The sequence below is a fragment of the Salvelinus fontinalis genome, chromosome 35 (genome assembly GCF_029448725.1).
Source record: "Salvelinus fontinalis isolate EN_2023a chromosome 35, ASM2944872v1, whole genome shotgun sequence".
In the NCBI taxonomy this organism is placed as follows: domain Eukaryota; kingdom Metazoa; phylum Chordata; class Actinopteri; order Salmoniformes; family Salmonidae; genus Salvelinus; species Salvelinus fontinalis.
The window spans coordinates 16,573,440-16,589,745 of NC_074699.1; the positions used below are offsets into that span (position 1 = coordinate 16,573,440).

The 16,306-nt window shown below is 43.9% G+C and overlaps 1 protein-coding gene across 14 annotated transcripts in view; it reads left to right on the forward strand.

The window, feature by feature from the left end:
• The first annotated feature begins 635 nt into the window (after nucleotides 1-635).
• Nucleotides 636-16,306, forward strand: part of LOC129834401 (tight junction protein ZO-1-like) — a 154,064-nt gene continuing 138,393 nt past the window's right edge. For 11 of the 14 annotated variants that reach the window (XM_055899334.1, XM_055899342.1, XM_055899343.1 and 8 more), the window contains exons 1-2: nucleotides 637-1,142; nucleotides 15,380-15,683. In XM_055899334.1, the coding sequence (XP_055755309.1) occupies nucleotides 1,048-1,142; nucleotides 15,380-15,683 (399 nt within the window). In that variant the 5' untranslated portion in view covers nucleotides 637-1,047. Of the gene's footprint in view, nucleotides 1,143-15,379; nucleotides 15,684-16,306 lie in introns of all 14 variants that reach the window. The other 3 variants (XM_055899347.1, XM_055899349.1, XM_055899337.1) reach the window with 2 other exon arrangements.

A 16,306-nucleotide genomic window follows, 5' to 3' on the forward strand; every position in this document is an offset into this window, starting at 1 on the left:
TTCTGTATTCAAATGAATGTTGCGTTCTCCCCTCTCAGAGCCCTTTCCCAATTAGCCTTGTTGTTGAACTCCATTGAATTGAGCCAGTGATGGGATAATGGTGACTGCCCTTAAGACCTCAGTAGGAGCAGGGTTTGGCTGACTAAGAACATGTTGATTAAATCAACAAGGTTGTTTTTCAGTTTCACTTACTGCCTTGTTACCCGCAAATGTAAGATAACATTGTAAAAAAATATATATATATAATAGATAGGGTTGGAAGAAATGTTTTATGATTTATGTTTAATTAAATATGTTATAATTGATGTGATCAACATGTTGATAATAGAATATGCGAAAAGGGCTGTATAAAAATGTATCTTGTTCCCTCCCACCTTTCTTCTCTGCTGTCCTTCCCCCACCCCCTTCCTTTCAGTAGGTATAAAAACTACCGGTCTGGGAGCAGTCCTGAATCAGCCCATTAATCAGGTTTTTATACAGCCCTTTTTTGTAGGGTTTAATTATGAACCATAGGTTTGCTCTGAGAAATCAAAAAAACTATCTCATGCACCCAAATGAAATACCAATATGTATTCATTGGACAAGAACCCCTCTCAGCTCTCTACATGCACCCACTCTCCCTCCCTCTCCCTCTCTCCCCTGCTCTCTCTCTCGTTAAACACACGCACAGCACACTCTCTCCTACCTCACACACGGACATTTGGGTGCCGCTGCAGCGTTTCGCTAGCTAGAGTTTTTTTTCCAAAGAAAAGAGCCTCTAGGGCGAACAACAGAACAATGTTGTGGTCCTGACTAACATTGAATGGATTAGCCATCTATTCTTGAGCACTAATGAGATTAGGGTGTCATTGCAGACATGGGTTGCAGCGGCATGGTACCTTTTGTTGAGCTCCGTGGGGAGTGTTTTCCCTGTCAGTCCTTCAGCGCTGGAAATGGCGTTCTGATGCTGAACGAGGAAGACGCGGTGCAGGCGGATGACAGCCAATAGAAATTACATGTTTTCCATAAACTGGTTTGTGGTGTGGATTCCTAGTAGTGGTGGACAACATGAAGTACCAGAAATACATAACGGTGATGCAGATGGCATTGGGGGTGACTGCCATCAACAGAGACAATTGCATCCCTCCTAAGAGACAGATGTGGTGAGTATGGATTTCACCGTGCGGGGAACCGGGGTGATGCTGAGGAGAGGAGTATAGCGTACTGTATCTACAGTCTACCGTATCACTCTTACCTAATGACAGCGGAGAGGAAGACGGAGAGAGGAACCACACAGCCATTGTGCTTCTGCTCCGGCTACACAATTATCTTGTTAGCTTTATTGTCAAGGAGAGTGGGAGTCTCTCTTTGTGACATGCTTAGTTAGGGTGAGCAGCAGCTGTTTGCGGAAGTCAGCTCAGCCTCCCTCTTTGTGCTCAATGTTGCCACGACTGTGGCAGTGGGCAGGGAGGAAGATTGTATGCCGGTATATGGTTGTATGCCGGTATATGGTTGTATTTGTGTTCTCTGGGCAGGGGGATTGTTAGCCAATGCATGGTTGTATCTGTCATGTATGTATTTCAGGCAGGGAGATTGTTATGCCTACTTGGTTGTATTTGTGCCTACACTGTGATATTTGGGCAGGGTGATAGTATGCCAGTAGTACATGGTTGTAATCTGCCTGTGGGTTTTTCAGGGAGAAAGATTGCCTGTACATGGTTGTGTCTCCCTATATGTTTATATTGGGCAGGGGGATTGTAATTCCACTACATTCCAGTTGTATCTCTGCCTCTGTTTTTGGAGAACTAGTGGTGGCACATCCCTCTCAGATGAAGAAATCACACATTTACTGTGATGATCTAGAAAGATCCAGAAATGATGAAAGACCAGGTGAAATGTAATAAAGGCATTGTTATCTAGACACAATGTGTCAAAATATGTCGGAGACATTATATTTTAGTCTGATGAATACTGTGTGGACTCGATTTTGTCCCTGGCTTTGTGGCATTTCAAATTCCAGTACATTTGCCTTTCACACAGTCCACTTCCTTTCTCATCATGTCATTGTTACCCCCTTGTTAGAAATGGTAATACTACCCTGTGAAAACTGAATAATTATTGCTGTCTTATTTTTTTGCTCTGCATCTAATTCAAATGAATAGCATGAAAATATGTAGCATGAAACATAATCTCCTTCTGTTATCAGTTATTGTTCAATACTAGTGTAAAACAGGAGTTACTGGTGCACGATAAGCTATATCACTGGGAGGAGTTCCTGTTGATGGGTGCATCTAATCATCAGAACCCCTGTCACGCTCTCTGTGGTGCGTGTCTACATCTCAGCCTTCCCACCTGTCTGTTGATAACCAGATTGACATATAATCTCATTTACCATCCATCCATTATACAGAACACGATTCGTCCATCCAGATGTGACCACCATACTATATTCACTTTACCTTATACCTCAGTGGTTTAGTCCAGTTTAACCTATGGAAATATAGAGTGGTTCTGTATTCTACTGCAGTAGTCACGGTAAGACCAGGACAAAGCCGTGTCAACTATCTGTGTTTGGTTGTTCTCCTAAACGCTTTTACATTGTGTCTTAGTAACCACCTTATCATGAAATCAAACCCTTACTGCTGCAGGATAAATAAAGAACATCTAAGTAAATAAATCAGAGTAAATAAGAAAATCAATAATTCTAGTAGGGAATCGATGAAAGGGATTGGTTGGTATTTCTGTCTTCCGTCAGATCGCATGTGCACTGTTTCCTTATCTGTAATCGACACAAATGACGTTAAGCATGTGACATAATCCGTCCAAATTCAGTGGTATTAGACTTTGATGACAAACAAACAGTGGTTTATTGGTTTATTGTATTACATTTACATTTTTACATTTAAGTCATTTAGCAGACGCTCTTATCCAGAGCGACTTACAAATTGGTGCATTCACCTAATGACATCCAGTGGAACAGCCACTTTACAATAGTGCATCTAAATCTTTTAAGGGGGGGGGGGGGGGCAGAAGGATTGCTTTATCCTATCCTAGGTATTCCTTGAAGAGGTGGGGTTTCAGGTGTCTCCGGAAGGTGGTGATTGACTCCGCTGTCCTGGCGTCGTGAGGGAGTTTGTTCCACCATTGGGGTGCCAGAGCAGCGAACAGTTTTGACTGGGCTGAGCGGGAACTGTACTTCCTCAGTGGTAGGGAGGCGAGCAGGCCAGAGGTGGATGAACGCAGTGCCCTTGTTTGGGTGTAGGGCCTGATCAGAGCCTGAAGGTACTGAGGTGCCGTTCCCCTCACAGCTCCGTAGGCAAGCACCATGGTCTTGTAGCGGATGCGAGCTTCAACTGGAAGCCAGTGGAGAGAGCGGAGGAGCGGGGTGACGTGAGAGAACTTGGGAAGGTTGAACACCAGACGGGCTGCGGCGTTCTGGATGAGTTGTAGGGGTTTGATGGCACAGGCAGGGAGCCCAGCCAACAGCGAGTTGCAGTAATCCAGACGGGAGATGACAAGTGCCTGGATTAGGACCTGCGCCGCTTCCTGTGTGAGGCAGGGTCGTACTCTGCGGATGTTGTAGAGCATGAACCTACAGGAACGGGCCACCGCCTTGATGTTAGTTGAGAACGACAGGGTGTTGTCCAGGATCACGCCAAGGTTCTTAGCGCTCTGGGAGGAGGACACAATGGAGTTGTCAACCGTGATGGCGAGATCATGGAACGGGCAGTCCTTCCCCGGGAGGAAGAGCAGCTCCGTCTTGCCGAGGTTCAGCTTGAGGTGGTGATCCGTCATCCACACTGATATGTCTGCCAGACATGCAGAGATGCGATTCGCCACCTGGTCATCAGAAGGGGGAAAGGAGAAGATTAGTTGTGTGTCGTCTGCATAGCAATGATAGGAGAGACCATGTGAGGTTATGACAGAGCCAAGTGACTTGGTGTATAGCGAGAATAGGAGAGGGCCTAGAACAGAGCCCTGGGGGACACCAGTGGTGAGAGCGCGTGGTGAGGAGACAGATTCTCGCCACGCCACCTGGTAGGAGCGACCTGTCAGGTAGGACGCAATCCAAGCGTGGGCCGCGCCGGAGATGCCCAACTCGGAGAGGGTGGAGAGGAGGATCTGATGGTTCACAGTATCGAAGGCAGCCGATAGGTCTAGAAGGATGAGAGCAGAGGAAAGAGAGTTAGCTTTTGTATCCGATCTAGCAGACCTAATTCTGGGGGATATTTATGAAAACATTCCAATTCTGAGTGTGAAGAAGATTCCAGATCAGCAGTCAAAAAGCCTCCGATTGGGAGTGGGAAGATTTTTTTCTATTCTAGAATGTGCTCCTCCTTTCTTTGTGTGAATGCTGTCACTAGTGTTGAGAGAGCAGCAGCAAGCACTGAGGTTATTTTTTTGACACTGCTCCCTTAAAACTTCTTATGGCTGAGATCCCGTTAACGGGATCGACTTGACAACAGCCAGTGAAAGTGCAGGGCGCCAAATTCAAACAACAGAAATCTCAATTAGAATTCCTCAAACATACAAGTATTTTACACAATTTTAAAGATAAACTTGTTGTTAATCCCACCACAGTGTCCGATTTCAAAAAAGGCTTTACGACGAAAGCACACCTTCTGATTATGTTAGGTCAGTACCTAGTCACAGAAAAACACAGCCATTTTTCCAGTCAAAGACAGGGGTCACAAAAAGCAGAAATAGAGATAAAATTAATCACTGACCTTTGATGATCTTCATCAGATGACACTCATAGAACTTCATGTTACACAATACATGCATGTTTTGTTCGATAAAGTTCATATTTATATCCAAAAATCTTAGTTTACATTGGCGCGTTATGTTCAGTAATGTTTTGCCTCCAAAACATCCGGTGATTTTGCAGAGAGCCACATCAATTTACAGAAATACTCATAATAAACATTGATAAAAGATACAAGTATTATACATGGAACTTTAGATAAACTTCTCCTTAATGCAACCGCTGTGTCAGATTTCAAAAAATCTTTATGGAAAAAGCACACCATGCTATAATCTGAGTACAGCCCTCAGAGACCAAAACAAGCCATACAGATATCCGCCATGTTGTGGAGTCAACAGAAGTCAGAAATAGTGTTATAAATATTCTCTTACCTTTGATGATCTTTATCAGAATGCACTCCCAGGAATCCCAGTTCCACAATAAATGTTTGTTTTGTTCGATAACGTCCATGATTTATGTCCAAATACCTCCTTTTTGTTTGCACGTTTAGTTCCAAAATCCAAATTGATGACGCTCAGGCCAGTCAAACAATTCCATTACAGTTCGTAGAAACATGTCAAACGATGTATAGAATCAATCTTTAGGATGTTTTTAACATAAATCTTCAATAATGTTTACACCGGAGAATTCCTCTGTCTGTAGAAATGCGATGGAACGCAGCTAACTCTCACGGGGGCGCGCCTGAGTGAGCTCGTGGCACTCTGCCAGAGCCCTGACTCAAACAGCTCCCATTCCCCCCTCCTTCACAGTAGAAGGATCAAACAAGGTTCTAAAGACTGGTGACATCTAGTGGAAGCCCTAGGAAGTGCAATGTGACCCCATAGACACTGTATATTGGATAGGCAAACCTACAAACCTCAGATTTCCCACTTCCTGGTTGGATTTTTTCTCAGGTTTTCACCTGCCATATGAGTTCTGTTATACTCACAGACATCATTCAAACAGTTTTAGAAACTTCAGATTGTTTTCTATCCAAATCTACTAATAATATGCATATATTAGCTTCTGGGACTGAGTAGCAGGCAGTTTACTCTGGGCACCTTATTCATCCAAGCTACTCAATACTGCCCCCAGCCATAAGATTAAGAGAGGCCGTGCTGTGCGGTGGGTCTCAGGGTCATCTCATCCCATGGTGGTGGCAGGGGGATACCCATTAAAATTAGATTACGATATTGCCTGATAGACTGCCCCCGCTAGGCTAACTTCCTGTTGTTTTGTATTGAGTCATTGGCCAGAATGGATGTAATCTCCTCTCAGCTGGTTTATGGCACTAAAGGGAACAGATTAAATTGGGTTTATTGACTTGTGGCTGCCCCCATCCCCACCCCCATACAGTGCCTTCACCTCATTGGGGGGCATTTGAATCAGGCATCATTTAAGACGGTTGTAAGTGGGCTTTATCATACACAGCAGGGTGCTCTGGGTGGAGCTAACACTGACCACATAAAAAATGATAGGAGGATGGCTGTTAATATACACTGAGTGTACAAAACATGAAGAACTCCTGCTCTTTTCATGACATAGACTGACCAGGTGAATCTTGGTGAAATATATGATCCCTTAACGATGTCACTTGTTAAATCCACTTCATCAGTTTAGATGAAGGGGAGGACACATGTTAAGCCTTAAGACAGTTGAGACATGGATTGTGTATGTGTGCCATTCAGAGGGTGAATAGGCAAAGCAAAATATTTAAAAGCCTTTGAACGGGGTATGGTAGTAGGTGCTAGACGCACCGGTTTGTGCCAAGAACTGCAATGCTGCTGGGTTTTTCACACTCAACAGTTTCTCATGTGTATCAAGAATGGTCCACCACTCAAAAGACATCCAGCCAACTTGACAACTGTGGGAAGCATTGGAGTCAACATGGGCCAGCATCCCTGTGGAACACTTTCGACACCTTGTAGAGTCCATGCCCCGATGAATTTAAGCTGTTCTGAGGGCAAAAGGGGGGGGGGGGGGGGGGGGCAACTCAATGTTAGCAAGGTGTTCCTAATGTTTGGTATACTCAGTGTACATCAGTGGCTGTCAGTGCCGTTTAAGATGACGGAGGATGATTTATTTTCCCATTACCATGGCCTTATTTCTATTACAGCATATTGAATGACTGTCATTCATATTCCATTCACCCAGTTCAATGTAACATTGTATAGGTTTAGACAACTACATGATACTCACATTTTCCCTATTCCCATCATGAGTTTGCTACAACCTAGCCTATGAATGAAAGTTTACAACGTAGGTACACACAGGTCTAGAGACCTGACACACATCACCTGACATGATTCTGATCTCTCTGTCACTGTCTTTTTCTCCTCCTCTCCCCCTGCCCCTCCCTCTCTCTCTCTCATTCATTAATCAGATTAATACATTCACTGAATTTGTGTAGTTGATTCCAAAAAACAGTAGTTTTCCCTTCACACACAGACCAACGGTGCATTAATTCAGCAAGCACAGAGCCCGTGTTCGGGCCCTTCGTGACCTCATGGTAATGTAACTGCGATCATTGCTCCTAAAAAAAGCCTGACTGGAGGAGCAATGACAACAAGACCTATCAGACATGTATCCCCTCCAGGAAGATACAGACGTGGAGAAGCATGACTGTGAGTCAGAAAGATGCTCCCGGCCAGAATGACTCATGCCTGTCATGAAGACTCACAGGAGGCTGACAAGATGGAATCAGTCACTGGACCACAAACACCGGAGGACATGACAAACTAGCTAACCACATGTCCCTTTCTCATATGAACTTGGTAATGTCCTCTACACTGGGCTTTTTATATTTTTCTTTTAGGAACTACATCCAGCTTTCTCAAGTGAATACATCACGAGTCTAGGAAGTATGACAAGGTGACTCAACTACCCTACTCAACTACCCTAACTGGAGTTAGCTCGCACTCAGTGAGATGCCCTGCGGCTCTCACCTTGCAGGTTAGGGTTAAGGAAGGTTTTGTCCTCACTTCAGTGCAGTCCATGGACAGATCCCCGATCACCCCGATGCTGAGCAGATGTTCCTGCCCTACTGTTCAATTATTACCCTTATATTACATTTACACACGGTTAGTCAGAACCTAGTGTCAACCTGGACTTGGGTTAACTTGGGTTGCTTTTCACCCTGTGTTTCACCCTCTCTAATAAGGAGGATCTGCTGCACGTGGAGAAGTGATCAGGAAAGATGAGGGGTGTTTGGGAGGCGAGTCGCATGTGGCTGTAGTGTGCTGTGTTGATGGTGGGTCTTTATGTGCCTCTCCACAGGGGTCACCACAGTGTTCGGATGTGACCGTTGGCCCGTCATGTTAGATACAGGTCTAAATGCCTAATCTGTCTATCCATCTGTCAGAGTTGTCTAGCCTACCTAATCAGGGTGGCGATCCCTCCGATCCCACCTGCCTGCCGGCCTTTCTCCTGGTCGCCTCATGAGTTTAAATAATGCCCGCTGTTTTTTTCTCCCCAATTATCTTTTCCAAGGATGTCCACTTGGTTTAATATGCTTTGCTTTGTTTTGGCCCTTTCATATGATTTTTTTGTTACGCATCATGACGTTGTTAATCTCAGGGATGCAGATGGGATGCAGCAAAAGGCCTCTCTAGTCATCCCACGCTCCAGGAGGGATGAAGCCTGTAGTGGATGAGTAATGTGTTGTAGTGGTAGAGCTCAGGGGATGTTAGGTCCGGCCAGGCTTAGCCAGGAGAGCCTATAGTAGGCCACGTGCTGACCGTACCGTCCTTCAGTCCCCCTCAGTCCCTCTCAGGCTCACAGGATGAAACATAGGCCTCTTCTGTGCAGTGCAGTGAGTTTCTGTAATGTCCCAGATACAGTTATTGATGTGTCTGCTGTGTTCTTTCTTTCTCCTTCAACAGAAAAGCCTGAGACAGAGGTATCAGACTCATGCTCTGGCCATTGTTGTCTCGGTTAAGTGCAGGCGATTGTTCTGCAAGGTGCACACTGTGTGAGGAACTGTCATAACTAAATACTTCAGAGGTACTTGAACATTTTAATGCTGAAGGCCCTAGTCCTTTCAATTGGATTTAGACACAATGGCTATACAGCAAGCTAGCTTTGATCGTAACTCTTAAGCATTGGGTCTCCAGAGTGGCGCAGCGGTCTAAGGCGCTGCATCACAGTGCACTACAGACCCTGATTCGATTCCAGGCTGTATCACAACCGGTCGTGATTGGGAGTCCCATAGAGCGGCGCACAATTGGCCCAGCGTTGTCCAGGTTAAGGTTTGGCCGGGGTAAGCCGTCATTGTAAATAAAAATTTGTTCTTAACTTAAAAATCAAGGTTAAATAAATAAATACATGAATTCAAGGTTGAATAGCATAGAAAAAGTCCAACAGAACTATTGTGCTTTGAGCTGTATGCTGAAGTAAGCTTGTCCTACAAAGCCCAAACTTTCTGACACTCCATGCATAGACTCACTGAACCGGGAGTTGATAGTTGAATGTTTTATATATAGACCACAGAAAATAGAGACATGCGTTTGTTGCTTTCATGTTTATGATCTGTGTAGCTACAATCCGGGTCTCTTTTGAATGTGTTTGCGAGACAGCTGAGAACAATTTCGTCAGCAATGTCTTTCTCATATGAAGGTCAACGGAAGGTGACATAAGACATAAGGATGTGTTTGATCATCATCACCACAATGATTAAATGAAGTCTACTCCTCCCACAGCTGAACCATGGAGCTAGTCTGGACCCAGTAGCTTATTATTAAGGTAGTTACTGTAGGGCAGGGGTGTCACACTCGATCCACGGAGGGCTGAGTGTCTGCACGTTTTTGTTTTTTCCTTTCAGTTGAAGCTGCAATATGTAACTTTTTGAGCGAACCGACCAAATTCACATAGAAATGTGTGTTATAGATCTGTCATTCTCATTGCAAGCATGTCTAAGAGGTAGATGTGTTATGTGTGTGCTATTTCTATGCTTCCTGTTCGTGAGTTTAGTTTTTGCGTCTTTTCCTTTCGGTTTTGTACACCAGCTTCAAACAGCTGAAAATACAATATTCTTGGTTATGGAAAATAGATTTCACAGTGGTTTAGATGGAACAATGATTCTCTACACTATACTTGCTTGTTTTGTCACATAAACTGAAATTAGGCTAACTTTTTAGAATTTTAGCAACCATGAAATGGCGGAGCAATTTCTGCATAGTGCATCTTTAAGCACTAGTTCCTTACTAATCAGTGCCCTTAATTCATCAATCAAGTACAAGGAAGGAGCGAAAACCCGCAGACACTCTGCCCTCCTTGGAATGAGTTTGACACTGCTGTAGGGTGTATGTATCAATGTATCAGTCAGTGTGCTAGTTGTGATGCTGTTTTGCTCTGTACCATTCAGCCACACAGCACATTTGTTTTACTTCTTGCGTTCCAAGGTCAAGGACTTATAGCACTGCTGTCAGATATCACTTTTCACTGATTACCCAGATAGGCCATGTTGATTATGTAAAATAGGCATTTAGCTTTTCTAATGTTCACTTACCGAATCATGTCAAATCTAATCATCCATATTGTTTTTGATAATTAGTTCACCTTGTCGACACTGATGATCTTAAAATGTGTATCTGGCATCAAAGACGTATAGGTCGTCATTATTATCAATACTAATGTACCAGTGCTTCCAAAATACCTACTGTCCTGTTTGAGTGAATGGACATGCTGGGTATGATGTAAACCGCATGGTGAGGACAGTGGACTTAAACTGCTGCATTTCAAAACCATTAGCGATATTGCGGTGATGATATAACTCTATCCATGTCTTTTACAATACGTCAATGCTGAATCAGAGACAATCCATAATAGAGGTTTAGGGGCGAAAGCTCTGGTATGTCGTAATGTTATGTATTCACTACCCAGTATAAGCAACCTGGTCTCAAAGCGTTCCGTATTATTCAGTATGGAAATCCGAGACACTCCATTTAGCATGATATGTTAAAAATTACAATTCGCACATATATATTTAGAATTTCCAAAACGTATGATATGTTACAAATTCTAGCTAGGTGGCTAACATTAGCTAGCTGGCTAATGTTAGTTAGGCAAGGGGTTAGGGTTAAGTTTAGGAGTTAGGTTAAAGGGTAAGCTAAAAGGGTTATGGTTATGGTTAGGGGAAGGGTTAGCTAACATGCTAAGTAGATGCAAAGAAGCTAAAAAGTAGTAAGTAATTGAAAGTTGCTAATCAGCTAAAATGCTAAATTTGTCCGAGATGATATTCTAACTCGCAACCTTTGGGTTGCTAGATGTTCGCGTTATACGCCCACCCATCCACCCGGACCAACCACCCTACTTTCGTCGGTCTTATGTAACCATAACATATCATACTAACTTGAGTGTCTTGGATTTACATTTACTATGTTACGTCTAGTCTATGAGACCAGGCTTGTATAAGTTCTTGGATCAAGAACCACGCTGAGGTTGTCCGTAAAATGCTGTGATGACCTCTTCAGATTCTCTGTTTCTGGACAAATCTTCATGCAATATTCATAAACTTCACCTCTCGCAAGAGTTACTGCTTACATAATTTTTTTTTAATATAGTTTTCTTCTTAGAGTTGAGGCCTTGTTTTTTGTAAAGGCACACAAGGGATAGGACAAACAGTGTTTGAGTCTAAGCTGCTCACATTTTTACTGCCTTACTCCACAACAGCAAGGAAAGCAGTCCATATTTGCACATGCAGAAAGTTTATTTCTGTTTCATTGGAACACATAGTTCGCAAAGTATTTCACTCTCACAAGGACTCTTCTGTATGCTTTAGTTTCATGTAGATGGGTTAGTAGTGTACCACATAGAGCTTCTGCATGGTTCCTCTGTATGGGCCAGTTGACCCAGAGGTACTGGACCATGACCGATGCTCCATCCATAGCCTGTATCAGAGCAGAGAGAGAGAGCACAGCTACAGGGCCATGCCATCCATCTGAAAGCAAGTCTTTCATTCTTAGAAATCTACTCCAGAACCCCACAGGACTTTCTAAGCTGCCACTCGGCTGTATGAATGGAATCCCCTCTTCACAGCTGCTATGTACAGTAAGACTCTGGGATTGTGGTTGTCAGATGCTCCTCCAGATTGAATGCAGTGTGTGTGAGTGAGTGTGTGTGTGTGAGTGAGCACTCTGGTAACTTTGAGATTAAATCCCTGGTGTGCGTGGGCTGGGATGGTCAGTAGCAGGGGAGTGAAGAGGTCATGGGAGAGAAGCCCAGGCAGCTTCCAGCCTCTACATCAGTGCTGCTGCCCATCAGCCATCATCACGGGGCCAGAGCAGTGAATGTGATTCCAGGCAGGGCACTGAGGGGAGGCAGTCCCCAGGCTTGTCCTAGAGGTTTTTGGTTTTGGGAGCCGGTAACTTCAGTGCCAGTGAATACATCAGCATGTGTATGGCCATATCACGAATCAACAGAGATAAAACTGGTCTCTGTGCTATTCTCTGTTATCTTACATCTCTTCTGAATCTGTTGAGACTAGAGGTCAACCGATTAATCGGAATGACCGATTATTTATGGTCGATTTCAAGTTTTCATAACAATCGTAAATCGCTATTTTTGGACACCGATTTTTTTTTTTACACCTTTATTTAATCTTTATTTAACTAGGCAAGTCAGTTAAGAACACATTCTTAGGGCCTCCCGGGTGGCGCAGTGTTCTAGGGCACTGCATCGCAGTGCTAACTGCGCCACCAGAGTCTCTGGGTTCGCGCCCAGGCTCTGTCGCACCCGGCCGCGACCGGGAGGTCCCGTGGGGCAACGCACAATTGGCATAGCGTCGTCCGGGGTAGGGAGGGTTTGGCCGGTAGGGATATCCTTGTCTCATCGCGCTCCAGCGACTCCTGTGGCGGGCCGGGCGCAGTGCGCGCCAACCAAGGGGGGCCAGGTACACGGTGTTTCCTCCGACACATTGGTGCGGCTGGCTTCCGGGTTGGAGGCACGCTGTGTTAAGAAGCAGTACGGCTGGTTGGGTTGTGCTTCGGAGGACGCATGGCTTTCGACCTTTGTCTCTCCCGTGCCCGTACGGGAGTTGTAGCGATGAGACAAGGTAGTAATTACTAGCGATTGGATACCACGAGAAAATGGGATAAAAAAAAAAAAAAAAAAAAAAACACGTTCTTATTTTCAATGACGGCCTAGGAACGGTAGGTTAACTACCTCGTTCAGGGGCAGAACAACAGATTTTTACCTTGTCAGCTCGGGGGATTCAATCTTGCAACCTTACAGTTAACTAGTCCAACGCTCTAACCACCTGATTACATTGCACTCCACGAGGAGCCTGCCTGTTACGCGAATGCAGTAGAAGCCAAGGTTAGTTGCTAGCTAGCATTAAACTTATCTTATAAAAAACAATCAATCAATCATAATCACTAGTTAACTACACATGGTTGATGATATTACTAGTTTATCTAGCGTGTCCTGCGTTGCATATAATCGATGCGGTGCGTATCGTTGCTCGAATGTGTACCTAACCATAAACATCAATGCCTTTCTTAAAATCAATACACAGAAGTATATATTTTTAAACCTGCATATTTAGCTAAAAGAAATCCAGTATAGTTTCCGGATTAGACCATACTAATGACCTAAGGCTCGTATTTCTGTGTGTTATTATGTCATAACTAAGTCTATGATTTGATAGAGCAGTCTGAGCGGTGGTAGGCAGCAGCAGGCTTGTAAGCATTCATTCAAACAGCACTTTCCTGTGTTTTGCCAGAAGCTCTTCGCTGTGCTTCTAGCCTATCAACTCCCGAGATTAGGCTGGTGTAACCGATGTGAAATGGCTAGCTAGTTATCGGGGTGCGCGCTAATAGCGTTTCAAACATCACTCGCTCTGAGACTTGGAGTAGTTATTCCCCTTGCTCTGCATGGGTAACGCTGCTTCGAGGGTGGCTGTTGTCGTTGTGTTCCTGGTTTGAGCCCAGGTAGGAGCGAGGAGAGGGATGGAAGCTATACTGTTACACTGGCAATACTAAAGTGCCTATAAGAACATCCAATAGTCAAAGGTTAATGAAATACAAATGGTATAGAGAGAAATAGACCTATAATTCCTATAATAACTACAACCTAAAACTTCTTACCTGGGAATATTGAAGACTCATGTTGAAAGGAACCACCAGCTTTCATATGTTCTCATGTTCTGAGCAAGGAACTTAAACAGTAGCTTTCTTACATAGCACATATTGCACTTTTATTTTCTTCTCCAACACTTTGTTTTTGCATTATTTAAACCAAATTGAACATGTTTCATTATTTATTTGAGGCTAAATAGATTTTATTGATATATTATATTTAGTTAAAATAAGTGTTCGTTCAGTATTGTTGTAATTGTCATTATTACAAATACATTTAAAAAAAAATTTTTTTTTAATATAAATCGGCCGATTAATCGGTATTGGCTTTTTTTTGGTCCTCCAATAATCGGTATCGGCGTTGATAAATCATAATCGGTCGACCTCTAGTTGAGACAGTCAGTGGTACCAACATATACAAGGCACTTATAGACATGCAGCAGTGGTCTTATGCTCTGTTTGATGCTCATTGTTTTCCTTGAATTCAAAGTAAAGAATGTTTCTTCTTGTGAGGAGCTTTGTTGATTCGTGAATAAGCGGTAACAACAGAAGATTCAACCCTGTCTTGTTGTCTTTATAGAATCACCTCTCAATAGACCCATTTCACGATCCATACCATTTACTGCTCATAAAAGCAAAGGAGATGTGTATCGGTGCAGCCCTAAGGTCTAACTTTCTGCAGGTCGAAAATGCTTACCATACATGCCGTGACATTACTTGAATAAGTAATCAGCTTGCAGAAGGGAGGGCTAGGTAGTCAGCACTATTGTATTGCAGTAATGTCACTAAATCACTCTATACCCAGAGCTCTAGTGCTGCTGCAGCTGTAGTAGGAGCCATTTCAAATAATGTTTACAGAGCCAATTACAAACCTTTAGGAGCTTAATCGTGATTTCCCTACAATCGTTGACACAGAGTTCTACCACTTCCTCTCTGGCCTCCTCACAGCTTTCACATCGCCTGTTTGATTCCTAAACTCAGAGGGCTATAGCAGTTTTAGGCTGTTTGACAGTGGGACCGGATATGAGTATAAAGGTTATAGTTTTCCCCCAAGCAGCAGCAGCCGCATAGATTATCCACTGTGACAGAACAGCCTCCAGAAGCCCCTATCCTCTCCAGCATCTGGATTCCCGCAGGCTGGGGGTCTGTGGGGGGATGAGGGTGGCCTTGGGCTCTGGCGGTTCTGTTGAGCTAGCGGTTCTCTTCAGAGGGAGAGTGTGGCGGTGCATGTTAGAGCCTAGCTCTTGCTGAATAATGGAGGAGTAGGAAGGGTGCTCCATACCTCAGTCCCCCGGGGGCCACATGACATTACACCCAATTTTGCACACTTGCCTTGAATGCTACTCAAGCCAACAGGGAAAAGTGTCCATTAAAGAAATGAAGAGAAAAGGGAAAACACATTTTGATCTATTCTGTATTCAGCTGGGTATCTGCTGTCTCTTACCTCATATCCTGTGCTGCTAGCATTGAGCTTTGTCCATCCATTTTGAAAGTGTGTGGTGTGGTGGGGATTGTGTATGTATGTACTGTATGTTAACGCTAATGTGGTGTCTCTGTCCCTCTGTCTCCCTCTGTGTTCCAGGGTGACTCCCACAGATGGATTGTCAGGGATAGGTGCCACAGGGATAGGCACCGCGGCTTCGTCCGCTGCCATTACAGAAGCTCAGGATTCAGCAGAAGCAGCTGCAGAAGATGCTGCAGCTGCTCGTGCCGCTGCTCGTGCAGGTGCAATGTGTGGTTCTGGTGCTATAGGAGGATGCAGTGTAATGTTTGCCACCTCCACACTCTCGCTGCCCATGACCCAGGGCAAGCCCTCCCTCCGCAGGATCAAGGGCCGCATTCACCGCAGCAAGAGCCTGGACAGCATAGACCTGCTCGACTCCAATGTAAGTTCTAAACGGGTTAAAATGTGTGTGTATGCATGTTTGCTTTCTAATTATACTTTTCTGAGGACACGGATAATGTGTCACCCTAAAACTCATGAATAATATAAGTTATTGTAATAATGCTTAAATGCTATTCTCTAAACCCCCTGCAGTCAAGTTATAGTTGGTCATGAATCTAAGCAAACTCTTTAACTATTACCAAAGGCAATGAAGAGACGATTTAAAAAGGGAAATGGTTTTCATATTTTTCCTGCCAAAATTGCAAACCTGATAACTGTCTTTACTGTACAAATGGGCTTTTCAGTTCATGTAAGTGCCTACACGTAAGTTCAAGTATGATGATGGCTGTGATTGGAGAAAACTGAGGATGGATCAACAACATTGTAGTTACTCCACAATACTAACCTAAATGACAGAGTGAAAAGAAGGAAGCCTGTACAGAATAAAACATATACCAAAACATGCATCCTGTTTGCAACAAGGCCCTAAAGTAAAACTGCAAAACATATGGCAAAGAAATTAACATTATGTCCTGAAAACAAAGCATTATGTTTAGGGCAAATCCAACACAACACATCACTTAGTACCACTCTTCAGATTTTCAAGCACACTATCGGCTGCAT